This window comes from Antechinus flavipes, chromosome 1, assembly GCF_016432865.1.
Source record: "Antechinus flavipes isolate AdamAnt ecotype Samford, QLD, Australia chromosome 1, AdamAnt_v2, whole genome shotgun sequence".
Classification (NCBI taxonomy): domain Eukaryota; kingdom Metazoa; phylum Chordata; class Mammalia; order Dasyuromorphia; family Dasyuridae; genus Antechinus; species Antechinus flavipes.
The window spans coordinates 298,249,312-298,274,164 of NC_067398.1; the positions used below are offsets into that span (position 1 = coordinate 298,249,312).

Below are 24,853 nucleotides of genomic sequence, written 5' to 3' on the forward strand. Positions count from 1 at the left end.
CACCTAATCAACCTCATCAACCTGGGATAAAGGAGTTGAAAGTGTAAGATAGATAATAAGGAGTTTTGAAATACAGAGGAAAGAAATCAAATGGTCTCACTTTTTTCAATGCAAGGTCCTTATCTGAAAAAAATGGGAGAAGATGGAAGCTCAGTTGAAAGTAGATGACATAATTAAAAATAAATGTAAGTAATATGAGAATTAATGAAGCCTAACTTACATGAAAAGGAAATTATAATCCTACAGTACCATGACCTATTCTCATCATGCTTGGAGCTTGATGTCATCAATAAAATAGATAACCTTCTAGAGCTGGATGAACTATCTTGGTGAGGATTTTGAAAGACTGTCAGAAACTACTATCCTTAATTATATGACAATAAAAAGAAAACCTTAAGTAAAAGATGTGATATTGCCAATGAATAAATAAATAAATAAGAATACAATTGCAAAACAGGACCAAGAGAATTTAAATGACTGAAATCTGGAAGCTCATGTAGTCATGAGTGAATTCCCAAAGTGTGTGTGGGGTGGGGGGGAGAACCATCTTTATGCAGGATTTGCAAATTAATTTTGTCAAACTTTTAAGGAAGAAGTAGTTTTTATGTTGTGTAAACAGTTTATAAAGTTTGAAAAAGAAACAAATTCTTATTTTTTCTCTTGTTGATCTGATTTTTCTTGTGCAGCATGATAATTGTGGAAATATGTATAGAAGAATTGCACATGTTTAAAATATATTGGATTACTTGTCATCTAGAGAAAGGAATGAGGGGGAAAGGAGATAAAAAAAAAATTTGGAACACAAGGTTTTGCAAGGATGAATGTTGAGAATTATCTGTGTATATATTTTGAAAATAAAAAAGCTTTACTTTAAAAAAAAAGAAAAAAAAAGAAAGTAGATGACATAAATTAATAGTGTATTCAGTCTGCATGGTTGTGTGATTTCCTTCTATTTGATTTAGCAGCACTTGAATTGGAGCAAAGGAGGCAAAAAGTGAAAGTAATTTAAGGCTAGGGATTTGCTAAGAGATGAGTAGCAATAGGGATTTAAATGCTGATGAACTGCTAAGAGTTGCTTTGTTCAACTCTAAGTTGAGATGAGGAAGGGATGAAAGTGATGACATAGCAGGGAGAATGGCCTAAAGAATTTTGAGGGGTAGGATGACTAAATCATAATAGGGATGGAGAATGAGTTTGGAGTGGTAAGGAGATAGAATGATAGAAGATTAGATAAAGGAATGTTACAGGTTTTAACTAACCTAATAAACCATTTGTGAGCAATGGTGAGATTACAGATAGTTAAAATGAAATTGAGATGGTCATAATATTTAAGGTGATTAAGGAATTGAGAAACTAAGTGAGGCTGAGGGATTATTATTTTAGATGTTAAAATAACTAAAGGCAGGAGTTGGGAAGAAGAAAAAGACAATATGCTGGGTTCTAAACTCTTTGGAAAAGGAGAGGATGTGATCTGGAGGCCAGTATATACTAGCCACCGTGATTCAAATAGTGCAGAAAATGTTGATACTGTAAAGTTCAAAGAAAATAAGGTTACTAAATGATAACAACAAATGAGTACCTGGAAGTGGCATTCAAAGACCAGCAATATTCCAATCTCCCTCCAGACCAGTAGGTTACAAAGTGAAAGTACATCCAGTGCTGAAGGGTCTAACCAAGGATGCAATGTCTCCTGGGGAAAGCCAGGTCTTAGTGAAGGCAAGTAGATAGATGGAGTCTGAGAGAAAGAGCTCCAGGATAAAGAGAAGTTTATTTGCTTTGGAAAATGGAAATTTGAGAGGACATATAAGAAGGGATAAGGAAAGTTTTAATGGGATATGAGTGGCATATGGTAGAGAAAGATAGAAGTTGAGGACAGGAGGTGGCTGAGTGGGGCAGAATTCTGGGGGGAGGGTTTCATAGTAGAGATAGTTTTCCTTCTAGGTGATTGGTGATTGATTAATACAGGGTTAAGGAGAAAAATTGGTGGTGGGAGTTTGTTAGTTGAATAGCTGATGGACCAAGTTGCTTGCAGTTTCAAAAAGATGGTGGTTACCAAGCAAGGGCCAGATTCCAAGGTCTTGTTCTCTCCAATCTGATCCCACTCTGTCTTTCTAATTTTAATGAACATTAGTGTGAGCAGACTGGTGTTGCCATTGGCCCTGTCAATGCTGTGCCTTGAATGTCTTCTCCCATGTCATCTCTTGAATTCCTACCCATCTTTAAAGTTCAGTTCAAATGCTATCTTTTCATAAAGACTTCTCATCACTTCTTTCAGTAACCTCCCCCCTCAGCCATAATATAACATTTTATTTTATATCTTTCTAAGGCACTTACCAAGAAATATTATGTATCAATTATCTGAGTTTGTCTTTTGACACACTAAACCTTAAGGTCCATGAAAGCTAGGACCATGTTTGATCTATACTGTCTTCTCCAGTGCCTCGCACAGTGCTCTGCATACAGTAAATGCTTAATTATCTATTTAATAGATAATTTAATAATAATAATAATGGTAATAGCAATTTAATAACAATGATATTGAGTATTTTAAGAATGGAAGTTTCTATATGAAATGAAATTTATAATTTATTATTTTGCAGAATTGAAAAGAGAACTGGTACTAGAAAGCAATCCTAAATGGGAAGCCCTAACTGAAGTATTAAAAGAAATTGAAATAGAAAATAACAATAGTGAAGCTCTTGGTGGTCCAGGTAAGAGTGAGCTAAACAGTACATTAAATAACAGTATATTAAGCAGTAACAGTAAATTAAGCAGTTAAGTGTTCCATTTTGGGAAACTGCTTAGAAGTGACTCCGATTATTATTCTGAAAAATAAGTTAATAAATTCCAAATGTAAGAATGAAGAGCCTGCCTAGTATCAATTTGTTTGCTGCTTTCATAGCTTAATTATGTTTCCACCTGATATTTTGCCTGAAAGAAGGGCTTTTAGTTTTTATAAGTTTCAGGACTTTTAAACTTGCTTTTAAAAGATCTAACCCATTTTTCAGAAGAAAAATCAAGAAAGAATCAAACTTTATTTAAATGGCTGCTATCTTTAGGTTCTTGATTTAAGCTTCTATTTGATTAATAGGACTTGCTTCAGTTAGTTGCCTGGCTAGGAAGGTAGTCATAGTCTTTTTTAAGTTCACATTTACCAAGTTCCTCTCTCAAATAATTCACATAATTGGATTTAAAAGAGAATTCTTGACAAAAGAAATAAAGTAGGAATGTGATACATGTATGTGTAATATATGAGTATGATAATATAGTTTCTTACAAGATCCTTTTGTCTTTAAGTGTATTTAGTCTAGTGTGTTAACAGTTTCTCAATTCTGAAATATTTTTGGTATGGTTTTTTTAAAGAAAATAATGAAACCACAACTTTTTTTTCTTTGTACCTCTTTAGATTTGTAATTTCTGTAGATCAAAATAGACAATCTTAAATTCCTAAAATCTCTGAACAATGAGATATTGCTTCAAATATTAATTGTTATGATTTAAAACCCAGCATACTAAAGAAAGACAATTTTCCCTAGAAGGCCTTTTTGGTTTTCTTCCCAGATCCCATTTCCCAACTTCATATCCTGGTTTATTACACAGAACAGGCATAGAAAAAGATTAATTTTGTCAGATTTGCTTTAGCTTAACTAGCAACAAGTTTTATCTGTGAACAGTTTCTATCCTAATATTTATTTGTTTTCTTAAATGTGTTTGGATTATGTGAGACAATTCCAGTGGATCATCAGTTTATTCAAGTGAATAAAGCACCAGACTGAGAATCAAATACCCACTTCTTCCTTAATTTAGCCACTAAATCTTTGACTAAATCTGTTGGTGTGACTTTATCATTTAATGATCATGTCCCACTGAGCTTTCCATCTATACAACAACTGTATTATCCAGACTCTTGGGCCTTGACATTTGTGTTACCACCAAGAACTAACATCTTTACATCTTTTTTGAAGGCAAGCTGTCTTTTATATATTGTTTTATAGTTAGAACGTGAACTCCTTGAGAGCCATGACTGTTTTAGATTTCTCTTGGTATGCCCAAAGCACAGTGTTTGGCATATAGTAAGCATTTTCATTCATTCATTTTTTTCTCCAGAAAATAAAAATGTGTGTCATTTTAATAAAAAAATAAAAATTGAGAAGAAATGTTTAAGTTCATAGATTTTTTTAAAGTACAAATTATAACTATCATTTTATCCCATATTATTTTATAGCAGTGAAACAATTAAGCTTTTAAATGTGGTTTAATATATATTTTTCCTTTTGTTGTTCACTGATTAAAATACTCTTATCTATTATAGGAAGCGAGAGTTTTTCTTTTAAAAATTACTAATAAAGAAAAATATTTTTATATCTTATTTGTAATTAGTATTTTTTTCATAAAACACTAAAACACTTAGACAAAAGATTTTAGTCAAAAAGATTTAGTCAAAAAATTTTAAATGGAAGAATTTGACAAACTGTTGAAAACAATTAAATTTTTAAAATTATATATCTTCAAGAGGCATGATGTAAACGTTCTTATTTTGAGAGTAAGGTATGAACATATTTTTAAATTTTTTTCTTGGCTTCAGGAAAAGTACTTATTTGTGCAAGTGATGATCGAACATGTGCACAGCTTAGAGAATATCTCTCTATCGGAGCAAAGACTTTCTTATTGAAGCTATATACGAAAACCTTTGGAAAGGATAACAAAGCTGGAGAAGTAAAAATGAAATTCAGTAAAGAAGACAATTCTAAAGGAAACCTGAAATCTAGCAAAGAATCCAAAGTTTCAAAAGCCAAGATCAGGACTTCCAAAAAACAAAGATCTACAAAGAAGCAAGAATTGACTTTAACTCAGATGGTAACAAAGATTGAGGATGAAGCTGAGGAAGGTGATTATAAAGAAATAAACAACAGCCAAGAAAACTGCCTGAAGGAAACTGGACCTGAAGTGTTTGGTGTGAAATTATCATCTGATGCTGCATATGGCATCCTGAAAGAACCCCTCACTGTCATCCATCCACTTCTGGGTTGTGGTGACCCCTATGCCCTGACCAGGGTATTACATGAAGTGGAGCCAAGATATGTTGTCTTATATGATGCAGAACTAACATTTGTTCGTCAACTTGAAATTTATAGGGCAAGTAGGCCTGGAAAGCCTATGAGGCAAGTATATTAAATTATTTTGAGTATAATTCTAAATTATTGCTTTTTTAATTATTTTACTCTTCTTTGGTATTAACCTAAAATTCTTTTTCCTTTAAATTATTGTTATACATTGTAACTATTACTGTATTTAAAAGTCATTTAAAAATTTGTTTGTTAAACTGCATAATCATGAATTTATAAAGTTTTTATAAAAAGGATTTAAAAATGCTATACTGGGCTGAATAATACCCACAGGTAGGAAAAGCTAAACTCTAGTCCAGTTCTCTCAAAAGTAAAAATGAGTAAACAGACACTTAGTGATAGAAATAGCTTGCCTAGAGTTATACATTCTAAAGAGTAGAACCTGAAATTAAAAACCAGGTTTTCTGAGTCCAGTTCTAATGCCCTTTGTAGGCCTCATCCTAGCAAATTACTTCTAATTTTTTCTGTTCTCCTACTATCATATTGTATTTGTGTTGATTTGATATTTAAGATGTAGAATCATATGAGTAAGTCCAGTACTGTTACAAAAAATTATACAACTTAGTTTCAGCCTCAAATTTGATGATAATTTCAGTATCCTTAAATGTCCCTCTTTTATTTTATTTTTTGGCAAGGCATTTGAGGTTAAGTGACTTATCCAAGGTCACATAGCTAGTACATGTTAAGTGAGTTTCAGGACTGATCCTCTATTCCCTGCACCATTTAGCTGCTCCCCAAATGTGTCTGTTTTCTAAAAAGACTTGAGTCAAGGAAAAAGGAAGGCAAAAAATTTGTCTTCTAATTCTTAATTGTCACGTGGGAGATTATACTTATTCTGTCATTCCAGATAGCAGAATTTGGACCAGTGAGTCAAAGCTATAGGGAAAGAGATTTTTTTCCTTAATATAAAAACTCCCTATTAAATTGATCTATCAAAAATGGAGTAAATTGCTCATGATGTGTTTTTCCCATAACTGGAGACATGCCCAAGCAGAGGCTAGAGAAGTCAGTTGTGAGAGGCATTTTAGAAGGGGCTTGTGTATTTGGTAAGGACTTGTACTAGATTGCCTCTGAGGTATTTTCAACTCCTCAAATTCTGTGAGCCTATAAATATAGTATCTTAGATGTCCAACTTTGACAAAAATAAACAGCAAAATGATTATCTTGACCTCAGTCTGAACCAATAGATAGAGCCAAGGGAAAGCTTTCTTGCAGCTTTTCAAATAAACACATGTTGGCATACTAGACTAGTAGAAATGAATCAAAAATAATACAGGATTAGAAGTTTGGATAGAGAATGAGATGAACAGAAGTAATCAGGGAATGATTAAATGTTTCATTCTTAGTTCTCGTTGTGCTTAGTGATAGTATATATACTCCAAAGATTTCTGTTGCAGTTAGTTACATTCTAGAAAAAAAGCTTTATAAGGAAAGAGAAAAGTTGGAGAGATTTTTTTTTTTTAGATAGGAATAAAAGAGGAAAACATTAAGAGGTGGGAAAAAGTAGGGCAAAGAGGATGTAGTTGATTCCATCTCCCAGCAATCTCAGCTATGAACAAAATAGAAAAGAGGTAGATTGTTTATAACCACATGTTACAAGGGATGATTTGGGATGGAGGAGGGGAGAAGCATTGAAAAGTGACTAATGTAAAAAAGAAAAGAGTATCATAGTATCATATTTCAAAAGAGACAACATAAATAGCACACTTTTCTACCACCCCAAAAAGAAGATATATGTATAATTAATTTTGAGAAAATCAATCAAGTCCATGTGTGTTATATCAATGTGTTTATATAAAATGTGTGATGTCTCTGTTTTATTAAGACATTTATCAATGCAAAAGACCTAAAACATCACTTGGAGAGATAAAGATAAAGATCGTATAAATTTCACTTATTGTTTATTTTCCACTAAGGTGATCTTTTATAAATTGGTTTCTATAACTAAACAATCTAATGTTTAAAACATTTTTTTGGCAGGATTGCAAAAATGAAAAAAGAATATAATCTCTGGGTTGTTGAGGAGTAATTTTGAACTCCTTTATATTTATGAGGAAATGATCATTCATTTTCTCTAGTTGTATTTCACTGTTTACCCAAACTTGATTCCTTTTTTTGACAAAGGAAAAAAAAGTTGTGTAATAAAATCTTTAATAGGTAGAGTTTGGCAGCTTAATTTTAGTAAGAGTGTGATTAATGGAATCTTTTGTGCTTAGTCAAATATTTATCATTCAAGTCCTTTGAGTTGCTAAATTCAAGAGTTATACTATTCCCTTTTGGGATTTAGGATGGTGTTTTTCTGGCCTAATAAAATCTTTTGTCTTGACTTGCAGGGTCTATTTTCTTATCTATGGAGGTTCAACTGAAGAACAGCGCTATCTTACTGCTTTACGGAAAGAAAAAGAGGCTTTTGAGAAACTTATTAGGTAATACATAGAGCATTAGTGTGTAGTTAGCAAAAGAAGTACCTTAAATGGTCCAGGGTAGATGCCATAAGGAAAATCTATAATGCACATATAAGAAGTATGAAGAAATTACTGTTTAAATTGTTAGGTTTTGCTGTTTTGTTTTTTAAGTTTTCCTAGATAATGAAAAAGTGAGAGGGAAAGAAAGTTAGTAAGGAAAGGCTCTATTAAGAGTATAAATCTGAACTTTTTTTTCTTAGTGATAGCTGACACACCTGTTTCTTTCTTTCTCCCCTCCCAAATTTTTCCCAGAATTCAGAAGGTAAATAGCCTGAACTGAAAAAGGCAAGTCTGAGAATATTGGGCTTGACTGAAGTAGTTTAAAGTTTCCAACTTTTCAAAACACTCCTGACTTGCCAACTTAAGCATTGAAAACCTGCAGCAACATAGAGTTGCCAGATGCAGAAAAATAATTTTCGGTGGTACATCTTACCTACCACCAAGATCCTAGTAGAAGTGAAAAGTAAACAGCTCTCTCTAACCTCCATCCTTGCCTCACCAGTGTCCACTACATGTATCATCCTCTCCTTCTTCCAAAGCCAAGCTCTTCCTAAAACTCATTTTTGTTATATACATATATTTCCACAATGTATTCCCTTTATAATTACTAAGTACTCTAGCCTCATCTGCCTCTTAGCATCCTCATCTAACATTAACTGTAACAGTTATTCAGACTCTTACTTTCACCAGTAAATCAGATTCAGAGCATGGCCACATCTTCCTTCAGAAGTAGGTATAAATAAAGGGTTGAGAAGTCGTTTGTTTGGTATTATATATCACAAGCCCCATCAGTGTGCTTTCCACCGTGATCATAATTGATATCCATTAGTCATCCAGACTTAAATAGCTTTTAGGAAAGCATATTTACTAAGGTTGTACAGTAAGAGGAGTTGATATAAAACATCCCCACACACACACAAAAAAAAGTCTTTTTTTCTTTCCCACAAATGCTTATAGAGTTCAGGGAAAAGTAGGCTCAATTTAAAAACTATATGAAGCAAAGGAATAATCATAGTTTTTTGAAATCCCATTGAGGGGAAATCTTTAATATGCTCCCCTTGGGAAGACTGTGAACCCATATCCAGTCTATCTTTGGCCACTGAAGTAGCCACTGCTCTTGGAAATGCTGCTTAGGTGCCAATAAGAATGTGATAATCCTTTGGACTCCCAAAGTTCAAAAGGTCTTTATATGGCCAAGGCAGAAAGGAGCTAAAGTCAAGGTACTCTACTTTTCAACCTCCTTTCCCTTGCCTACTCAACTCCTGGTTCTCTCTCTTCTTTGCCACCAAATCTTTACTCAGCTCTTGATCTCTCCTGGGCTTGAACTGCCTTATTTTATAGATGATCCCTGGGATTCTCCCCAATCAAATTTGGATACTCTTCCTATGCAGTTGGCTTCCAGTTCATTTAGTGGTTTATCAGACATTTAAATTGACCAAGACTTTTTCAGACTTAATTGGAATGCCTTTGATCACTTAATCAAGATGCTATCCTACCTAGTTAAGGTACAAGGATGCCATCATTTTATAGTAATTTTATACTATAGTATATAGTAGTTTATATGTATTCTATATATATGTATAATTTATCTCCCACATATATACATAGTATACATGTTTATATATATATATATATATGTAGTAGATATGATTTGTATACTGTGTGTGTGTGTGTGTGTGTGTGTGTGTGTGCAGCAATTCATTTCACCTCTATCTTCTTTCATTCCCTCACCCCTTTATCTACCTTGGAAACTTACACTACCTTTCCCTTCCCACCATTGTTATTATTCTCCTTGTCATATTATCTTGATTCTATTTATTTTTGCCTACATTTGTCTTCCCAGGAAAATATAAATTCTTTGAGTGCAAGGATCCTTTTTTTTTTTTTTTTAATTTTCATATATAGCACCTAGAATAATGCCTTATACTTAGTAGGTGCTTGAGAAATGTTTATTGAATTGAAATTCTTATTCTCCATACAAAGACCAAATTAATATTTTATGTTCTAAAAAATGCTCAAATTTAATACTTGTGCCCCAGAAAATTAACCATTCCCTTTTCAGTCCCCCAAAAGCCCAGTTAGTTTAGCAGATAGTAAAAATATATTGAAGAATTATTTATTACTTTGAAGCATATTTAAGTCATTCAGTAGCATTGTATTACTATTACTTTATGGCTAGATAGTACCTACCTCACCACATTTCCTTACATTCACAAATGACTTTGTATCCATAGGGATTAGTGATAGAATATGGATAACAAATATTTTAATCTAATAATGACATCTAGGAACATAAAGAATCTTCTATCTGTACCTTAGTTTATTTACATATATAAAACTAAATAGTTACCTGACATGATAAATGATAAATCTGAATCTCTTGTATAGCTAATTTTTTAATTTTAGTAAATAAATCCAAGTATGCAATCATCTCTATTGTTGATGTTTCCTCATAGTATTTTTCCTCAGTTACATTTTAGAACTTTGAGAAATGTTTTTTAAAAGGCAAAATTTGTTTTAGGAATTTTACTGTGGGAATTAGTTATATTAAATTTCTATTAAAGACAGACTTAAAATATGATCTCTACCACAACATGCATATGCCAGATTCTAGGGAATGCAAATACTACTATTTAAAATATTTTAATATATAATAATATAAAAACAGTTGGGCTAAGCAGTGGAAGAACTGTTTGCAGTCATTGAGTCACTTATAAAGAAAGGAAAAATTCTGATTCTACTAATAGAATTCTACCTATGAGAAAATAGTAGTAAACAGTAGTCTCAATTTACATTATTGATGAAAATAGTATTATTCATATTTTACTAATTAGGAAAGTAAGACACTTATAAATATTCCGTGATACAAGGTAAATTAGTAGTAGAGCTTGTTTCAAAAACCATGTTTTTTCAGAATCCTAAGTTATTCTGTCATTATTGCTTCTCTAGACTTTCAAGTGTCATTGAAGATTTTTAAAGTAAATATAATAAAACTTCACTAATGATGAATGAAAATCAAATCTGAATTTTAGAATACTTTTAAGTTAGTGAAATTTTATGAGTTTTTGCAGTCAGCTGTACTAATTTAACAAAGTGTTAAAAGTAGAGATCCCTTACTTTAAAAATATATAGATATAGATATAGATATATAGATATCCATAGATATATATATAGTTGTAATTTGAGTTAAATTAAGTTAATGATTAATTTAGAAGACAAGCTTCAAAAAATACTTGGAAAGAATTGTCATTTTTATATGTTTTACTGTACTTAATATAACAATTTTAATTTTTTGAAGGTCTATATTTTGCATTTTAAAGTACTGTTATATTTATTTTTATAGATTAGTTTTGCAGCCCATTAGTATTTGTTTAACTTAGTAAAACTAGTTGAAACAATTGTAAAATCATTTGGAGGCAAATTTTTAGTGTAACAAGTATTAATCATGGATAGTAGTATCAAAAAATTATTAAGTACATATGGTTGCTATATTGTATTAAGAAGACAGCAATCCTCAAAACAATATTCAATATTTTACAGTAATTCACATTTCTTTTAATTAAGCAAGAATATTTTTTTTATGTTTGACAGTTTTAGTTTAAAATAGTAACTTTTTGAAAAAAAAATTACATATAATCCATTTCTTCTAGGTTGGCATTCAAAGCTTAAATTTTTAACTATATAGCAAATTCAACCTTTACTTTGCCCTTCCCTTTTGTAGAAAAAAGAAACTCCTTGGATTTTTTTGATTCTCAGTTTGATGTGAATTAGCACAAAAGAAGACTTTTTAAAACAGCAATACCAGTCTGTGTCTAAGAGAACACATAATAAAACGCATGTAGCAGAGAGGCAAGGAGCTCCTATTTCAGAATATTGTACCTATTTGCATGTACATTGTTAAACAGTTACCATGTCAGTTGTTTTTGCTTTAATTGCTTTTTCTTGTTACAGAGGGTTTCATCTGGAAGGGAGAAATTTCTACTTTAGAAAGCATTACAAAAACAACTTTTTAAAATAGTCTTATAGAACCTAGACCTAGAGCTGAAACTCTCTCTAAAATCCAAATAGTCCATACTTTGGCATTTACAAAATTCTGAACCGTAGGACAACTAAATGAGGTAATTAAGCAAGACAAGTGGTATTAACCTTATTAATGGGGAAAATTAAGAGTTGTGGAAGTTAAATGGTTAATGCTTATTAATTAGTATTGACTGGCAAGTAGCCTTCTACTTTCCAGAATGTTGCATCTCACTAGCAGAAAAAGCTCCAAGTTCATTCAAATCAATTGATAAAGCATTTATTAAGAACTTAATATGTACTAGTCACTGTATTCCTAATACAGGGCCTCCCCTGGTGATACAAAGACAAAAATAAAATGACCTCTGCTTATATTCTCCTGGAGAAAAGTACTGTGTACAAAGTAATATAGAGTCATTTCAGAGAAGTGGAGGTAGGCACCAACAACCAGGACATCAAAAAGAAAGTCTTTTAGAAGGTAGCACTAAATTTCAAGTGCTTTGAAAGGGATTAGGGATTCTAAAAAGCAGAGAGGAGGAGGAAGAATTTTCCTGGAAAATAAATTTCAAAGACATGGAGGCTATATATGAAGGCTCATGTATGGTGAAAAGCAAATTTGCAAATTTGGCTGGAATGTGAGTACATAACAGAGAAAGTAATAGGTAGCCAAGCTAGAAAGATGGACTAGCTCAGGACTTCTTAAACATTTTCTACTCGTGCCCTCTTTTTGCCCAAGAAAGTTTTACATAACCCTGATTATATAGGCATATGAAATAGGTATACAAATCAAACATTTACTAATAATAAGTCATAATTTCACGATCCCCACATTCAGTTATGAGACCCTACATGGAGTTGTGAACCACAGGTTTAAAAACTTTGAAATAGAGCCACATTGTGAATGGCTAAAACAGAGTTTGTATTTATGCTAAATATTACATTATTACTTCAGTGCATTAGTATTAACAACTTTCCATCTGTATAACACTTTGCAGATTACAAAGTGCCTCCACTTACATTATTTCATCTGATCATCACCATAGTTCGGTAGAGTTAATAGTATCCTTATTTTCAAATGAGGAAAGTGATGGTTAAATATTAAGTGACTTGTTCAGTGACCCCCTGCTAATAAGTGATAGAGCCAACACTCAAATATAAGCTTTCTTATTCTGAGTATTGCATAATTTCTGATAAACACATTAATGGCCTATACTAGAGAATGTAGAATCATTTTCTTTAACATTTTATAGGCAAACTCCTGTTTCTTAGTTGTTTAACTCAAATTATGTTGTAGTTATTTATTAAGTATTACAGTTCTCCTGATAGAATATGAGTTCCATGAAAGTAGACACTATTAGCACAATGTCATGCATTTAGGGGGTACTCAGTAAAGGCCTGTTGAAATTTTGGATTGAGAAAATGCAAGCTGTAGTGGCCTAAAGGGTTAAATACGTGCTTGCATTTTACCCTTGAAATTGTTTTTAAGTATAATAATTCTCTATAATTGTTCTCATGGTTTGTCTTTCTCCCTAAAAATTTTAAGGCATTTTAAAAATCCCAGTTAAGAGATCTAGCTTCTTAAAGTTTTATTGTTTCTCATTTTGCAAAAAAAATCATTTTCAAAAAAAATTTGTTTTAAATCTAATATGTGTTTAATTTTAAAAAAAAAAAAATGATTGATTTTTATCCATTTCTTTAGTAAGTACCATAACAATTGCTTATGTGTAAATGTTTCTAAATGCTTAGGAATATTTTACTGTCATAAACATTCCCTTTATAGTGTTGTGTGTATCTGTGTGTGTGTGTCTTTGCACTATCCAAATTAATGAAATTTTGAATTGTCAAGTCCTTAAAAGAGCCAGTAGTGTGAAAAATATACTCTCTTCTATTGGAAGATCAGAAAGTGATATGCAGTTTTTTCTGTTTCTTTTTAGCTATCATTTGTTGTGTATTTTTGACTTTGATACATCATTTCACCAAACATCAAATTATTTGGATTATTTTATATTTGGAAAATATATGAAAAAAAATTTTAAGTTTACATTGTTCAATTAAATTTTTTGCCCTAATTTCTTAATATTTCAGAGAAAAGGCAAGCATGGTTATCCCTGAAGAAAGAGAAGGGAGAGATGAAACAAACTTAGACCTGGTAAGAGAAGCTACATCTGCATATGCTTCTACTGACACTCGCAAAGCAGGTGAGTGCTTCCCATCTCCAGATCATTGTTTTATCCCTTCAGACAAGCTTTTTTGTATGCATTTGTCATTTATAAGTCCTTCATTTATAAGTTGGTAATTATGTATATGTGCTCTCTTTTGACAATCAAGGCCCATTATAATTGGTAGCAAAATTAAATTAGGTTTACTGATGAAAGTTAGGAAACATCATAGTGTCATGTATCTAATTTAGGAATCTATCATGTATTTTTCTAAAATGCTAGAAGCTTATTAATAGATTTGGTAAGAACTCCTTCTAGACATTAATCATACTTGAATAAAAGAAACATTTGTTTCAGCTTTTAATCTTTATTTAAGCATGTATCTTTCTTTAATGACATCATTCTGAATGCCTATATTCATTTCATAGGTGGTCAGGAAAAGACTAATTTGCAACAAAGTATAATTGTGGACATGAGAGAATTTCGAAGTGAACTTCCATCTCTGCTTCATCGTCGAGGCATTGACATTGAACCAGTTACTTTAGAAGTCGGAGATTACATCCTAACTCCAGAAATATGTGTCGAGAGAAAAAGCATCAGTGATTTGATTGGTTCCTTAAATAACGGTCGCCTCTATAGTCAGTGCATCTCCATGTCTCGATATTATAAGCGACCAGTACTTCTGATTGAGTTTGATCCCAGTAAACCTTTCTCTCTTACTTCTCGAGGTTCTCTACATCAGGAGATTTCCAGTAATGATATTAGTTCCAAACTTACTCTTCTTACTCTTCATTTCCCAAAACTTCGGATCCTTTGGTGCCCTTCCCCCCATGCAACTGCTGAGTTATTTGAGGAGTTGAAACAGAACAGGCCACAACCTGATGCAACAATAGCCATGGCCATCACAGCAGATACTGAAACCCTTCCTGATTCAGAAAAATACAATCCTGGACCACAAGATTTCTTACTAAAAATGCCAGGTGTCAATGCCAAAAACTGTTGTTCCTTAATGAATCATGTAAAGAGCATTGCAGAATTAACAACTTTGTCACAAAATAAACTCTCCAGTATTCTTGGAAATGCTGCAAATGCTAAGCAGCTTTATGATTTCATTCATGCATCCTATACAGAAGTTATAGCTCAGGGAAAAATTAAAAAGTAAAATTTTAGAGGTAATTTATTTTGATCACATGACCACACTCTTTGTTGTCTTTTATCATAATAGCAGTTACAATCTCATTTCTTTAATTCAATCTTTTGTTATTTCCCATTATAAGAAATCTTAAGAAGTCCAAAGCTGGAAATCATCTAGTCCAGGCCCTCAATTTACAGAATAAAGATGCTCAGAGAGGAAAGCTACATACCCAGAGTCAAACAACTAGTTAGTAGCCAGAGCTAGAAGTAGAGATCAAATTTCCTAATTTAATGCCAGTGTTCTTTGAATCACACCATCTTGAGATTCTTCCGATGAATCATGAGAGCTTTTTTAAAGCTACCAACTTTGCCCCTCTTCCCCTTTTGGTATACTAGCCCTGTTAAAAATGCAGTGTGCTGTGGTGTCCATTTAAATTTTTTAACTATTTATGGATGAAGGAATTTTTTATGAATTAAAATTTGTGCTTCTTAAACTTTGAAGAAATACATATAGTACAGTTTTCCTCTACTGGCTATACAAAATATACCAATTTATTACAAAAGAGTTCCAAAGGGAAGGAAAACACTTTTCGCTATTCCTGTCCAATTTCCTATTCTCAGTGTAAAAGCATTGGAGGATTTCTCTCAGCTGATTGAAGAGTACAACAGATAGGAAAATTATTAGCCTGATGAATTTCTAATTAGAATATATGTAATATAATATAGTTTGACTAATAACTTTTTTATAATGTAAAGTAAATTGCCTTTTTGTAGAAGTTAGCAGTATTAATGAATTGTTAGAATTTTGCTTCTTTGAAGATCCTTAAACTCTTGGGTTACCAGAGCCCCAAATTCTAGTCTTTAAAAGCTTTCCTTTCTCACATCCTCCTACATATACTTTAAGATTACGATTTCCATAGTACCCTATAATACTTTTTGAGCTTATTTATGATCTGTTCACTTCCACATTTTGTGCAATTCTGGACCTACACATTCTGGTGTGAGATCTGGATTACATGCAAATGAGTGGCTAACTAAATTGATAAGGTTTTTTTTTTTTTATAGTTGAGTTTTATCCAAAGAAATACTACACAAAAATCAGCAAATAGGAAAATAGTCGTTGTTCTAGGCTTAATACATTTTTTTTTTAAATCAAACTTTTAAAGAAAAAAAAGAGTCCAGCTCTTGCCTCTTTTGTGAGTAATCTGGTTTAGCATTCTACTGAATACATAAAAGACTTAAATTCCATTCCTTAAATTGTATATAATAGAAACAGTTTTATAATAATCTGGTTGTTGGCAGTTAATTTTCTATTTGTAATTGATAGTGACTGTCTTTGACTTCTCCAAAATTAAAAGGCAGCCCATGTGATAAAGTTTGCATTCTTATCTGTGAAAGTCAGTTTTGTTTTGTTTTTTCCACACAACCTGGAATTTAAAAAAAACTGTGCACAACTGAATAAATGTATTTATAAATGTCATTTGTAGATTATTTGAGCAGTACTTTTGATTTATTGAAATGTGAATATGCTATAAAGACTGTATAAAAGTGTACTTCTAAATTGAATTCAACTATTATCATTAATTACATTGTCATGTAATAAAAATTGAGAGATGATTTGGAGGGGTAGGATAAGGATCATGTAAGAAGATCATTTTAAAATAGACAACGTTCTGGGCTTTTTTTCTTCAGTGCCAAAAACTTGTTATAAATTTTCCAGATAAAAATGTTAATGTGGGGTATTGGAGTTTAAGTTATCATTTTACATTCACTTTTATATTTACTTTATTTTTGGAAGAGAGCACAAAATCATCAAAAATTCACTGAAATAGAACAAATTCTTTTTAAAGATGCCAGGCTTCAAACTATTCCTTGTTTTATCGTTGAGTTTATGAATACTCTTGTCTCTTAGCACTCTGATACTATTATTCACTGTTGTAATAATAGTTATTTAAGAATTAATCAGTTTCCCTCATAGATTTGAGATATAAAAATTTTATCATTATCAATAAATTTTACAATGATAGTCATTACTGACTCATTTACCAACAGGTTAGCTAATGCTTTCTTCTGTTAAATAAAAAGGTATGTGAATATGTATTTACATGTAAATATACTTTATCATGGTTTTCTTGAATTATATTTGGAATCTTGATCATAGAATCATAGAAATGTATTATGGCCCAGAACTCTGAACTTGAAACAAAGGATTCTTACAAGGTACTAAGTCAGTGGAATTGATAGAGACAATGGTTATCTAATTTAGCATGGTTCAGTATGATTGATTTAATCCTACAAGGAGATGTTATGGGCCAGAACTTGAAACAAGGTACTAAGTGGAATTGAGGAGATAATGGTTAAAAATCTAGTTTAGCATTGATTTAATACTACAACAAATAATCGTTTCCTAGTGATATAATGATTGTTTTGTACTCAGTGTGGCGCATATAAGCTAGAAGCCTCAGCCAGGCAGATTCAGAGACAAGCAGATAGAAGTCTGGAGCACAAACCCTTGGACTCGGACAGATTCATCCTATCTCACACCGCCTTGGTGAAAGGCTCTACTCCTTTGCTTCTCCACTGAAACCAAGACTCCAGAAGGCCTCTAGAAAACTAGCAGAGCCCCAAATGAAGGAGATAGGACTTTGAAAGAGATAATAAAGGATTTGGACTTTAATACCTGGCTACACTTGTGATTACTGAACTGAAAAGAAGGCTGTTCCCAGAGACCCCAAGAAAACCTCAACAGAGAACAATACAATTTAGAGAGAATATTACAGAAATGTATATAATTTTAGGCTTAAATAATGACTAATTGTGTTTAGCTTTTGTTTATTTGAATACTTATGAGTTTATAATTCATTTTTTCCAGGACTTTTTTTCTTTAAAAAACTAGGCAAGAATTTTTTAATTTAAATTTAAAATTTTTCCCTCTATTTCTAAACTCTAACTCTGGAATAAATAAAAATCAAATGAAATATTTCCCATTTGTTTGCATACTTATCTTTTTTCTTACTATAAAAGAAAATATCTAAGTTCTGCTTTAGGAATGGATTTAAGTGCTCCTTAATCTTGAGGATTAGGAGATATTTAAATACAAACTATGTACTGTTAGTCCAGTTCTAAGGAAAGATAGAAAATTAAATCATGGTGTGCAAACATAGCTTAATAGCTGAGTATAGAATCATAAGCATGAAAATAAAATATTTCACAATAATTCAGGAAAGCTATAGATTAGGGATCAGATGTGGAAGGAGCTATTTTTTTTAATGTGGTTTTGATTCAAAAACTTTAGGAAAATTGTTTTATGTATATGTAATCTTTTCAACATGAAGAAAGTTCTTTAAATGTGACATTTTAGAGAAGAAGGAGCCTTTTCACAAATTTAAGTACCTTGACTGAAATTTAGCTGGACTTTTGTAATTAGTATCACAAAGAAGTTGATTTTTTTGGTTGTATTTAGTTTATATTTATTGCCTAATGCTAAACTTCAGGTATCTTATGTATAATCATCAGAATAGACTACAGATGAAGAAAGCCTATAAAATGCTCTTGTATTTTAATTTAAACAGAAATGATGGGAGGAGTAGCAGAGTGTAATTGATTTATATCTATTCTAAGCAAAAAAAAAATTATATTTTGGAATAAAATTTATATTTTCTTTTGTTACCATTGGGACATAAAGCAAAATATAGACCAGGATTTTTTAAAATCTCAAGATAGAAGCCCTTATGAGGGATATAAATACCTCATTTTAGACTTTAAAAAACACTCAGCATAAAAAAATCTCAGCTAGGGAGTGAGGATGAGACTTCGAGGCACAAATGAATTGTTAAAAAACTAAAATGTGTTAGGGCTTTTTTTTTTTACTATTTACTTTTACAATTTGGCTTATGTAATGAAGTACCATTTGGACCATGCTTTACATTTTTTCATGTGAAGTTTAGAGTGCAAGAATTATCAATTTTGCCATTTGTTATAATCTGTACAGCATTATTTTTGTTTACTTTTCTGAAGATGAAATGTTTAACTTTACTTTTTGCCTTAAAATATACAATAATGTCTTTTTTTACTGAAGTGTAAAATAAATTTGTTTCTGTGTTCAGAAAATAATAGTAGAATATTTTATTAGGAATGAATGGAAGAAAGAAAAATGCTTATGATGTGCCAAGTGCTGGGGAATACAAATATAAAAGCAAAGTTAGGTCCTACCCTTTAGGAAGCTTATATAAATAAAATCCTTTCAAAGATTTATATAAACTAGTTCAGAAGAAGCAAGTTGAACCAGAAAAACAATGACTACAAAAAGGTAAAGTGAAAGAAGGATAGCAAAGGCAAATAGTTGTACACAATTATAGTGATCAAGCCGAATGTTGAAAATTGCACCTCACTCCCACTGGGGGTAGGGGAGTGGGTTGGCACTGAGTATGAGTATGGAATAGTTATTACATGGTCAGACATCCATGTTTTGTTTAGTTTTTACTAAGCTACTTTTTCCCCTTTTTTTTATACTTATTATAAGTGATAACTCACCATGAAAGGGAATACATACATTTAAAATAAATGTCATTTAAAAACAAGAATGATCAATAAAAATTAAAAAATAAAATGTTAAATATATAAAAATAAATGAGTTCTCTCTTAGCAAGCAGTAGTGAAATTGCCCCAAAAGAAATAGAATAAATTCTCTTATTTGTATTTTCATTTGCACTCAGAGAAAGAGGAGGGTGGTGATGGTTGTTAAACTTCAGGAAATCCAGATGTCTGAATGTTTTTGTATTTCCATATACAGCAACACTGCCAACTTAGACTGACATTTTTGATGTTTCATGTTGGCTAAAACTTCTAAAATTAGAAGTTGTGAATGTGAAAGATGACTGTTAACATTTTTTTAAAGACACTGAAGAATAGTAAGCTGATGCTAAAACTCTTGTCCTGTTGCTTAAGTGGTGCATTATTTCTCCTTTCTATTTACTAAAATATAGTAGAGCTCCTTATAACCTTTAATCAGTACTCCTTATCAACATACCTACCGTCCATGAACTGTCAGCAAATTGGAGTTTATTCTAAGGGGATGGATGAGTGAATAGACATTTCAGATATTCCACAATATCCATTTCTGCTTCATAAAAGCTTAAATTTAGTAGCACAGATCTCAATGGGACAAAAGAGAAAATATAAGAGGCCAAACAAAATCCATGTCATTCCAAACAAAACTCCAGGGGGTTAATTAAAAAAAAAAAAAGTAACACACTTGAAATAGTTTAATGGTGATATGTGCTAAGTAAATACACATGGATGCAGATGTACATATAGGTGTCTTTTTTTATATTTACACATGCATATCTGTCCCAAGGAGTTCAATCATAGATCATGTGTGTGTATTCATAGCAATATTCTTATGGTCACAAAGAACAGGAAACAAAACATCTCATTAATGGGAATGGCTAAACAAATTGAAATATAAATATAATGGATTCTTTCTCTCTTCCCTTTCCCCCAAAAAATGAATATGAAGAATGTAGAGAAAGATGGATTCATATGAAATGATACATGAAATTAGTAGAACCAAAGAAACAATCTACATAATGACTAACAATGTAAATGAACAATAACAAAAAAGTACTATGAACTATATAATACTATGTCATAACATACATATTGTGTACTAACCAAACTTTGCCAAAGAAAAAATGAGAAATTGCACATCCCTCTGGGAAAGGAAGTTGTGGGAAAACTTGGGGGGAGGGTGATTAGGTGATTGCTATGTGTGTTAAATGTTACATATAGTGTCAGACCTGGTTGATGTGTTACAAGTTCGACTGTACTGTTTTTTCCTCCTCTTTTTATTCTGTATCTTAAGAGATGACTCACTAAGTGGGGGTGGGGATGGGATATATATAGTTATATATATTTAGAAATGAAGGTATGAAAAAACCAAGACTGATTTTAAAAGCTTTTTAAAATAATTAAAGTGTCATATGATTGTCTCTTTCCTGCAATTATGAATTCTAGAACCTAAAACAAATTTTAAAATTATTGAATAACAGGAGGATAATGATTGATGGACAGAGATCACATGTAATGAAGGAAGAAATAGCAGCACTGACTAACTTGAACTGGCAGAATAGGTCCCCAAACAGTAGCCATTATTACTCACAGATTATTCTTTATTCTTCTCAAAGATGACCAATGGCATCATGAGGGTGATAACTGGGTTAGGAGATAAGGGAAAATGAGTTTACGTTTCCTCCAAGGTTGCAAACCTAAAGGACTGTAAGAATATTGATATCCTCAACAGAAAGGGAAGATTGGTAGTCTTGTGTTAATTCATTTTATTTGGCACATAAATTGAATACCCATATAACCATCCAGATTAACATGTTATTGGTGATGCGGGACTAGAATTTAGAAGAGGCTAAGGCTTAATCTATAGATCTGGGAATCATCTGCACAGATAATATTTGAGCCCATTAGGGCCAGTGAAGTCACCAAGAGAAAGTGTAGAGAGAGGACAAGCCATGCGGTGCACAGAGGGGAACAATATGAATGATCTAGCAAAAAACAACAAGGAGCCATCAAACAATGAGGAGAATGAAGAGAGAAAACTTTTTTTTTTTTAAATCAAACATTGGAGGTGAGAGAGAAGAGCATCATTTATTGCAAAGAAGTCAAAAAAGATGAGGATCGAAAAGAAGCAAGGAGGGCATTTACTCTGTCAGTTAAGCGATCGTTGATAACCTTGGAGAGTTCAGTTGAATGATGAACACATTCTGATACATTATAGAATTAAAAAGCTGGAATCGTGTTTCTAAGTCTTCTGTTTTGGTTACAGAGTATTGGCAGCCCCATTGTGAGGTCTGCTTAAGTGTAAATTGGCCATAGGGATTGGCCTAGCCCCCTCTCCTTGGAATTCGGTTCTGGAGTTGACTGTTTTACAGACTTCTCTGCATTCGATTTATGAAGAAAAAAAAAAAAAAAAGCGTGCTCAGTAATGTTGCCTTGGAAACTGAAAGTAAATGTTCGGCCCTTTTAGACAACCAGTACTAAACCTTCATAGAGATTTTTCTTTCTTATTCTGGGTTGTACTGAACTTACAGTAATTGGGGCAGCAGAGTTGCTATGGTGATTTATTATTGTCAAAACAGAACACTTTGCCACAATGTGTCAAAGCATCAGATAAATCTATTTTATGTAGATTTGAACATGACATTAATAATTGTTGAAAACCCTCCATACTTCCATTAGCAAATGAGTGCACAAATTTTAAATTGAGACTGAAAGGGGCATTAGCATAAAGGGTTGTTTTAATTTTTAGAGTTAAATCTTTGCTGTGCATATAAATAACAAGAGTTGGCTCACAGGATTAGTATTTAAACTAGAGAAGTATTGCAGCTGGGAATGAGTTGATTATTGGAACAATTATGTGGCTAATTGCTCCAGTATGGGCATATCCTAAGAATTATGACTCATGCCTCACTCTGTAACTGTTAGGTCTTGTGAAATGGGCTTAAAAAGCAACTTGTTCCTTCCATTCCTCGTGTAAATCTTTTTGAGGGGTTCCACAGTCCACCATGCGCGTATCTGGGGGCAGGGCACCCAGTAGAAGGAGCTCAGTATCCTTACCAATAGGGGTCCCTATTGAGTCACATAAATTGCCTGCTTAAACTGAGAGTCTCTGAACAATGAGGGTAACTACACATTGATTGGGAGTACATCTGCCTCTGATTCTTGCCTCGCCGTGCATGATACAAGAGATACTGTGTGATTTCCAGCATGACTCACTACAAACAAACTAGGGCGATTTCAGTACCTCTTATCAGAGCATGTCTATATGCTGTTGGTCTGACAATGAGTCAGTATCAAAGTCACAAGTCTCGTTTTGGTTTATGAGCTTTTTTGTTTTTCTCAAAGCAGAGATGGATTTCTTTAGGGATAGTTTTGCTTAGTTTGGAATGCCTTGAATAAAGTTTGATTTCCAAATAAATGCTGACTATGATCTCATGGTGAACATAAAGTGAGGATATAAAACAAGTATCTCTCTTTTCCCAAGAAACCCTCCCAAACTGAATAGAAATTGGTCCTTACTCATCATTAAGGCAGCTCTATCAAGCCCACAAATCCTTTTCTTCTTTTCCTATTCATGTCAATTTATTCAGTATATTTATGTTTATGTGTAAAGCCAAGGAAAATTAGGTTATAAGAATGCTATTGTGGTTACATTATTTGTAAGGGCCTCAATTTCATATTCTCTCTTGCTGTCCCCAAGCCTCTGAGAATTTGTAAATTAGGAGGAAAGGGATTAGGGATAGGAAACTAGGAGATATGGAGTAGGTACTGCTACTACTCTGCCTCCTAAATGAGTATAGTAGAAGCAGTAATTGCATGTAAAAGATGGTTCAGGGGAAGTGGAGAAGGGAAAGAAGGAAAAATGGTATAGATGTGAAAAGTAAGAACATTCATTGTTTATCAAGCTATTATCCAAAACATTCTAAGTGTATATGTGCGTGCAAATGTTAATTACATATTTAATTGTCTTAAAGTCAAGTGAAGTCAACTGCATTTATTACCAGAGTCCTGTACTAAGTGCTATGGGGAGATACAGAAAACATGAAAAAGTGATCCACTGTGCTGAAGGAGTTGGAAAAGATTGATTTACATTCATTTGTAATGGCTTAATATTTGCAAAGTATAATGCATTGTTAGAAGACTTGTGAAATCCAACCATTATGGAGAGCAATTTGGATCTATGCCCAAAGGCTATAAAACTGCTTACCCTTTGACCTAGCAGTGTCTCTATTGGGTCTGTATCCCAAAGAGATCATAAACGAGAAGAAAGGACCCACATGTGCAAAAATGTTTATATCACCCTTTTTGTTGTAGCAAGGAACCAAAGATTGAGTGGATGCCCCTCAGCTGGAGAATGACTGAATGAGTTCTGGTATATGAATGTAATGCAATGTTACTGTTCTGTAAGAAATGATGAACAGACTGATTTCAGAAAAGCCTAGCAAGATTTACGTGAACTGATACTGAGTGAAGAGAGCAGAACCAAGAGAATATTATACATAGTAGCAATAAGACTATGTGATGATTAGCTGTGATGGACTTGGATCTTTTCATCAATTGAGGTGATTCATCCAAATTCCAACAGATGTAATGGAAAATTCCATTCATATTCAAAAAAAGAACTATGAAGACTGAATATGAATCAAAGAATAGTATTTTCACTTTGTTGTTATCGTTCTCTTGTGTGTTTTTTTTCTTTCTTATGGTTTTTTTCCCATTTGATCTGATTTTTTTTTTTTTTTTTGCACAGCATGACAAATACAGAAATATGTTTAAACGAATTGCATGTAACAGACTGGGAAAACATCTTCACAGTTAAAGGTTCTGATAAAGGCCTCATTTCCAAAATATATAGAGAACTGACTCAAATTTATAAGAAATCAAGCCATTCTCCAATTGATAAATGGTCAAAGGATATGAACAGACAATTTTCAGATGATGAAATTGAAACTATTACCACTCATATGAAAGAGTGTTCCAAATCATTATTGATTGGAGAAATGCAAATTAAGACAACTCTGAGATACCACTACACACCTGTCAGATTGGCTAAGATGACAGGAAAAAATAATGATGAATGTTGTAGGGGACGCGGGAAAACTGGGACACTGATGCATTGGTGGAGTTGTGAACGAATCCAACCATTCTGGAGAGCAATCTGGAATTATGCCCAAAAAATTATCAAATTGTGCATACCCTTTGATCCAGCAGTGTTTCTATTGGGCTTATACCCCAAAGAGATACTAAAGAAGGGAAAGGGACCTGTATGAGCCAAAATGTTTGTGGCAGCCCTGTTTGTAGTGGCTAGAAACTGGAAATTGAATGGATGCCCATCAATTGGAGAATGGCTGGGTAAATTGTAGTATATGAATGTTATGGAATA

The 24,853-nt window shown here is 32.5% G+C and overlaps 1 protein-coding gene across 1 annotated transcript in view; it reads left to right on the forward strand.

Moving 5' to 3' along the window:
• ERCC4 (ERCC excision repair 4, endonuclease catalytic subunit) overlaps window positions 1-17,883 on the forward strand; it is a 35,455-nt gene extending 17,572 nt beyond the window's left edge. Inside the window, 5 exon segments of the mRNA XM_051963044.1 lie at window positions 2,601-2,711; window positions 4,586-5,162; window positions 7,460-7,552; window positions 13,694-13,806; window positions 14,196-17,883. Coding sequence (XP_051819004.1) covers window positions 2,601-2,711; window positions 4,586-5,162; window positions 7,460-7,552; window positions 13,694-13,806; window positions 14,196-14,929 — 1,628 coding nt within the window. The 3' untranslated portion in view covers window positions 14,930-17,883.
• Window positions 17,884-24,853: the final 6,970 nt, after the last annotated feature.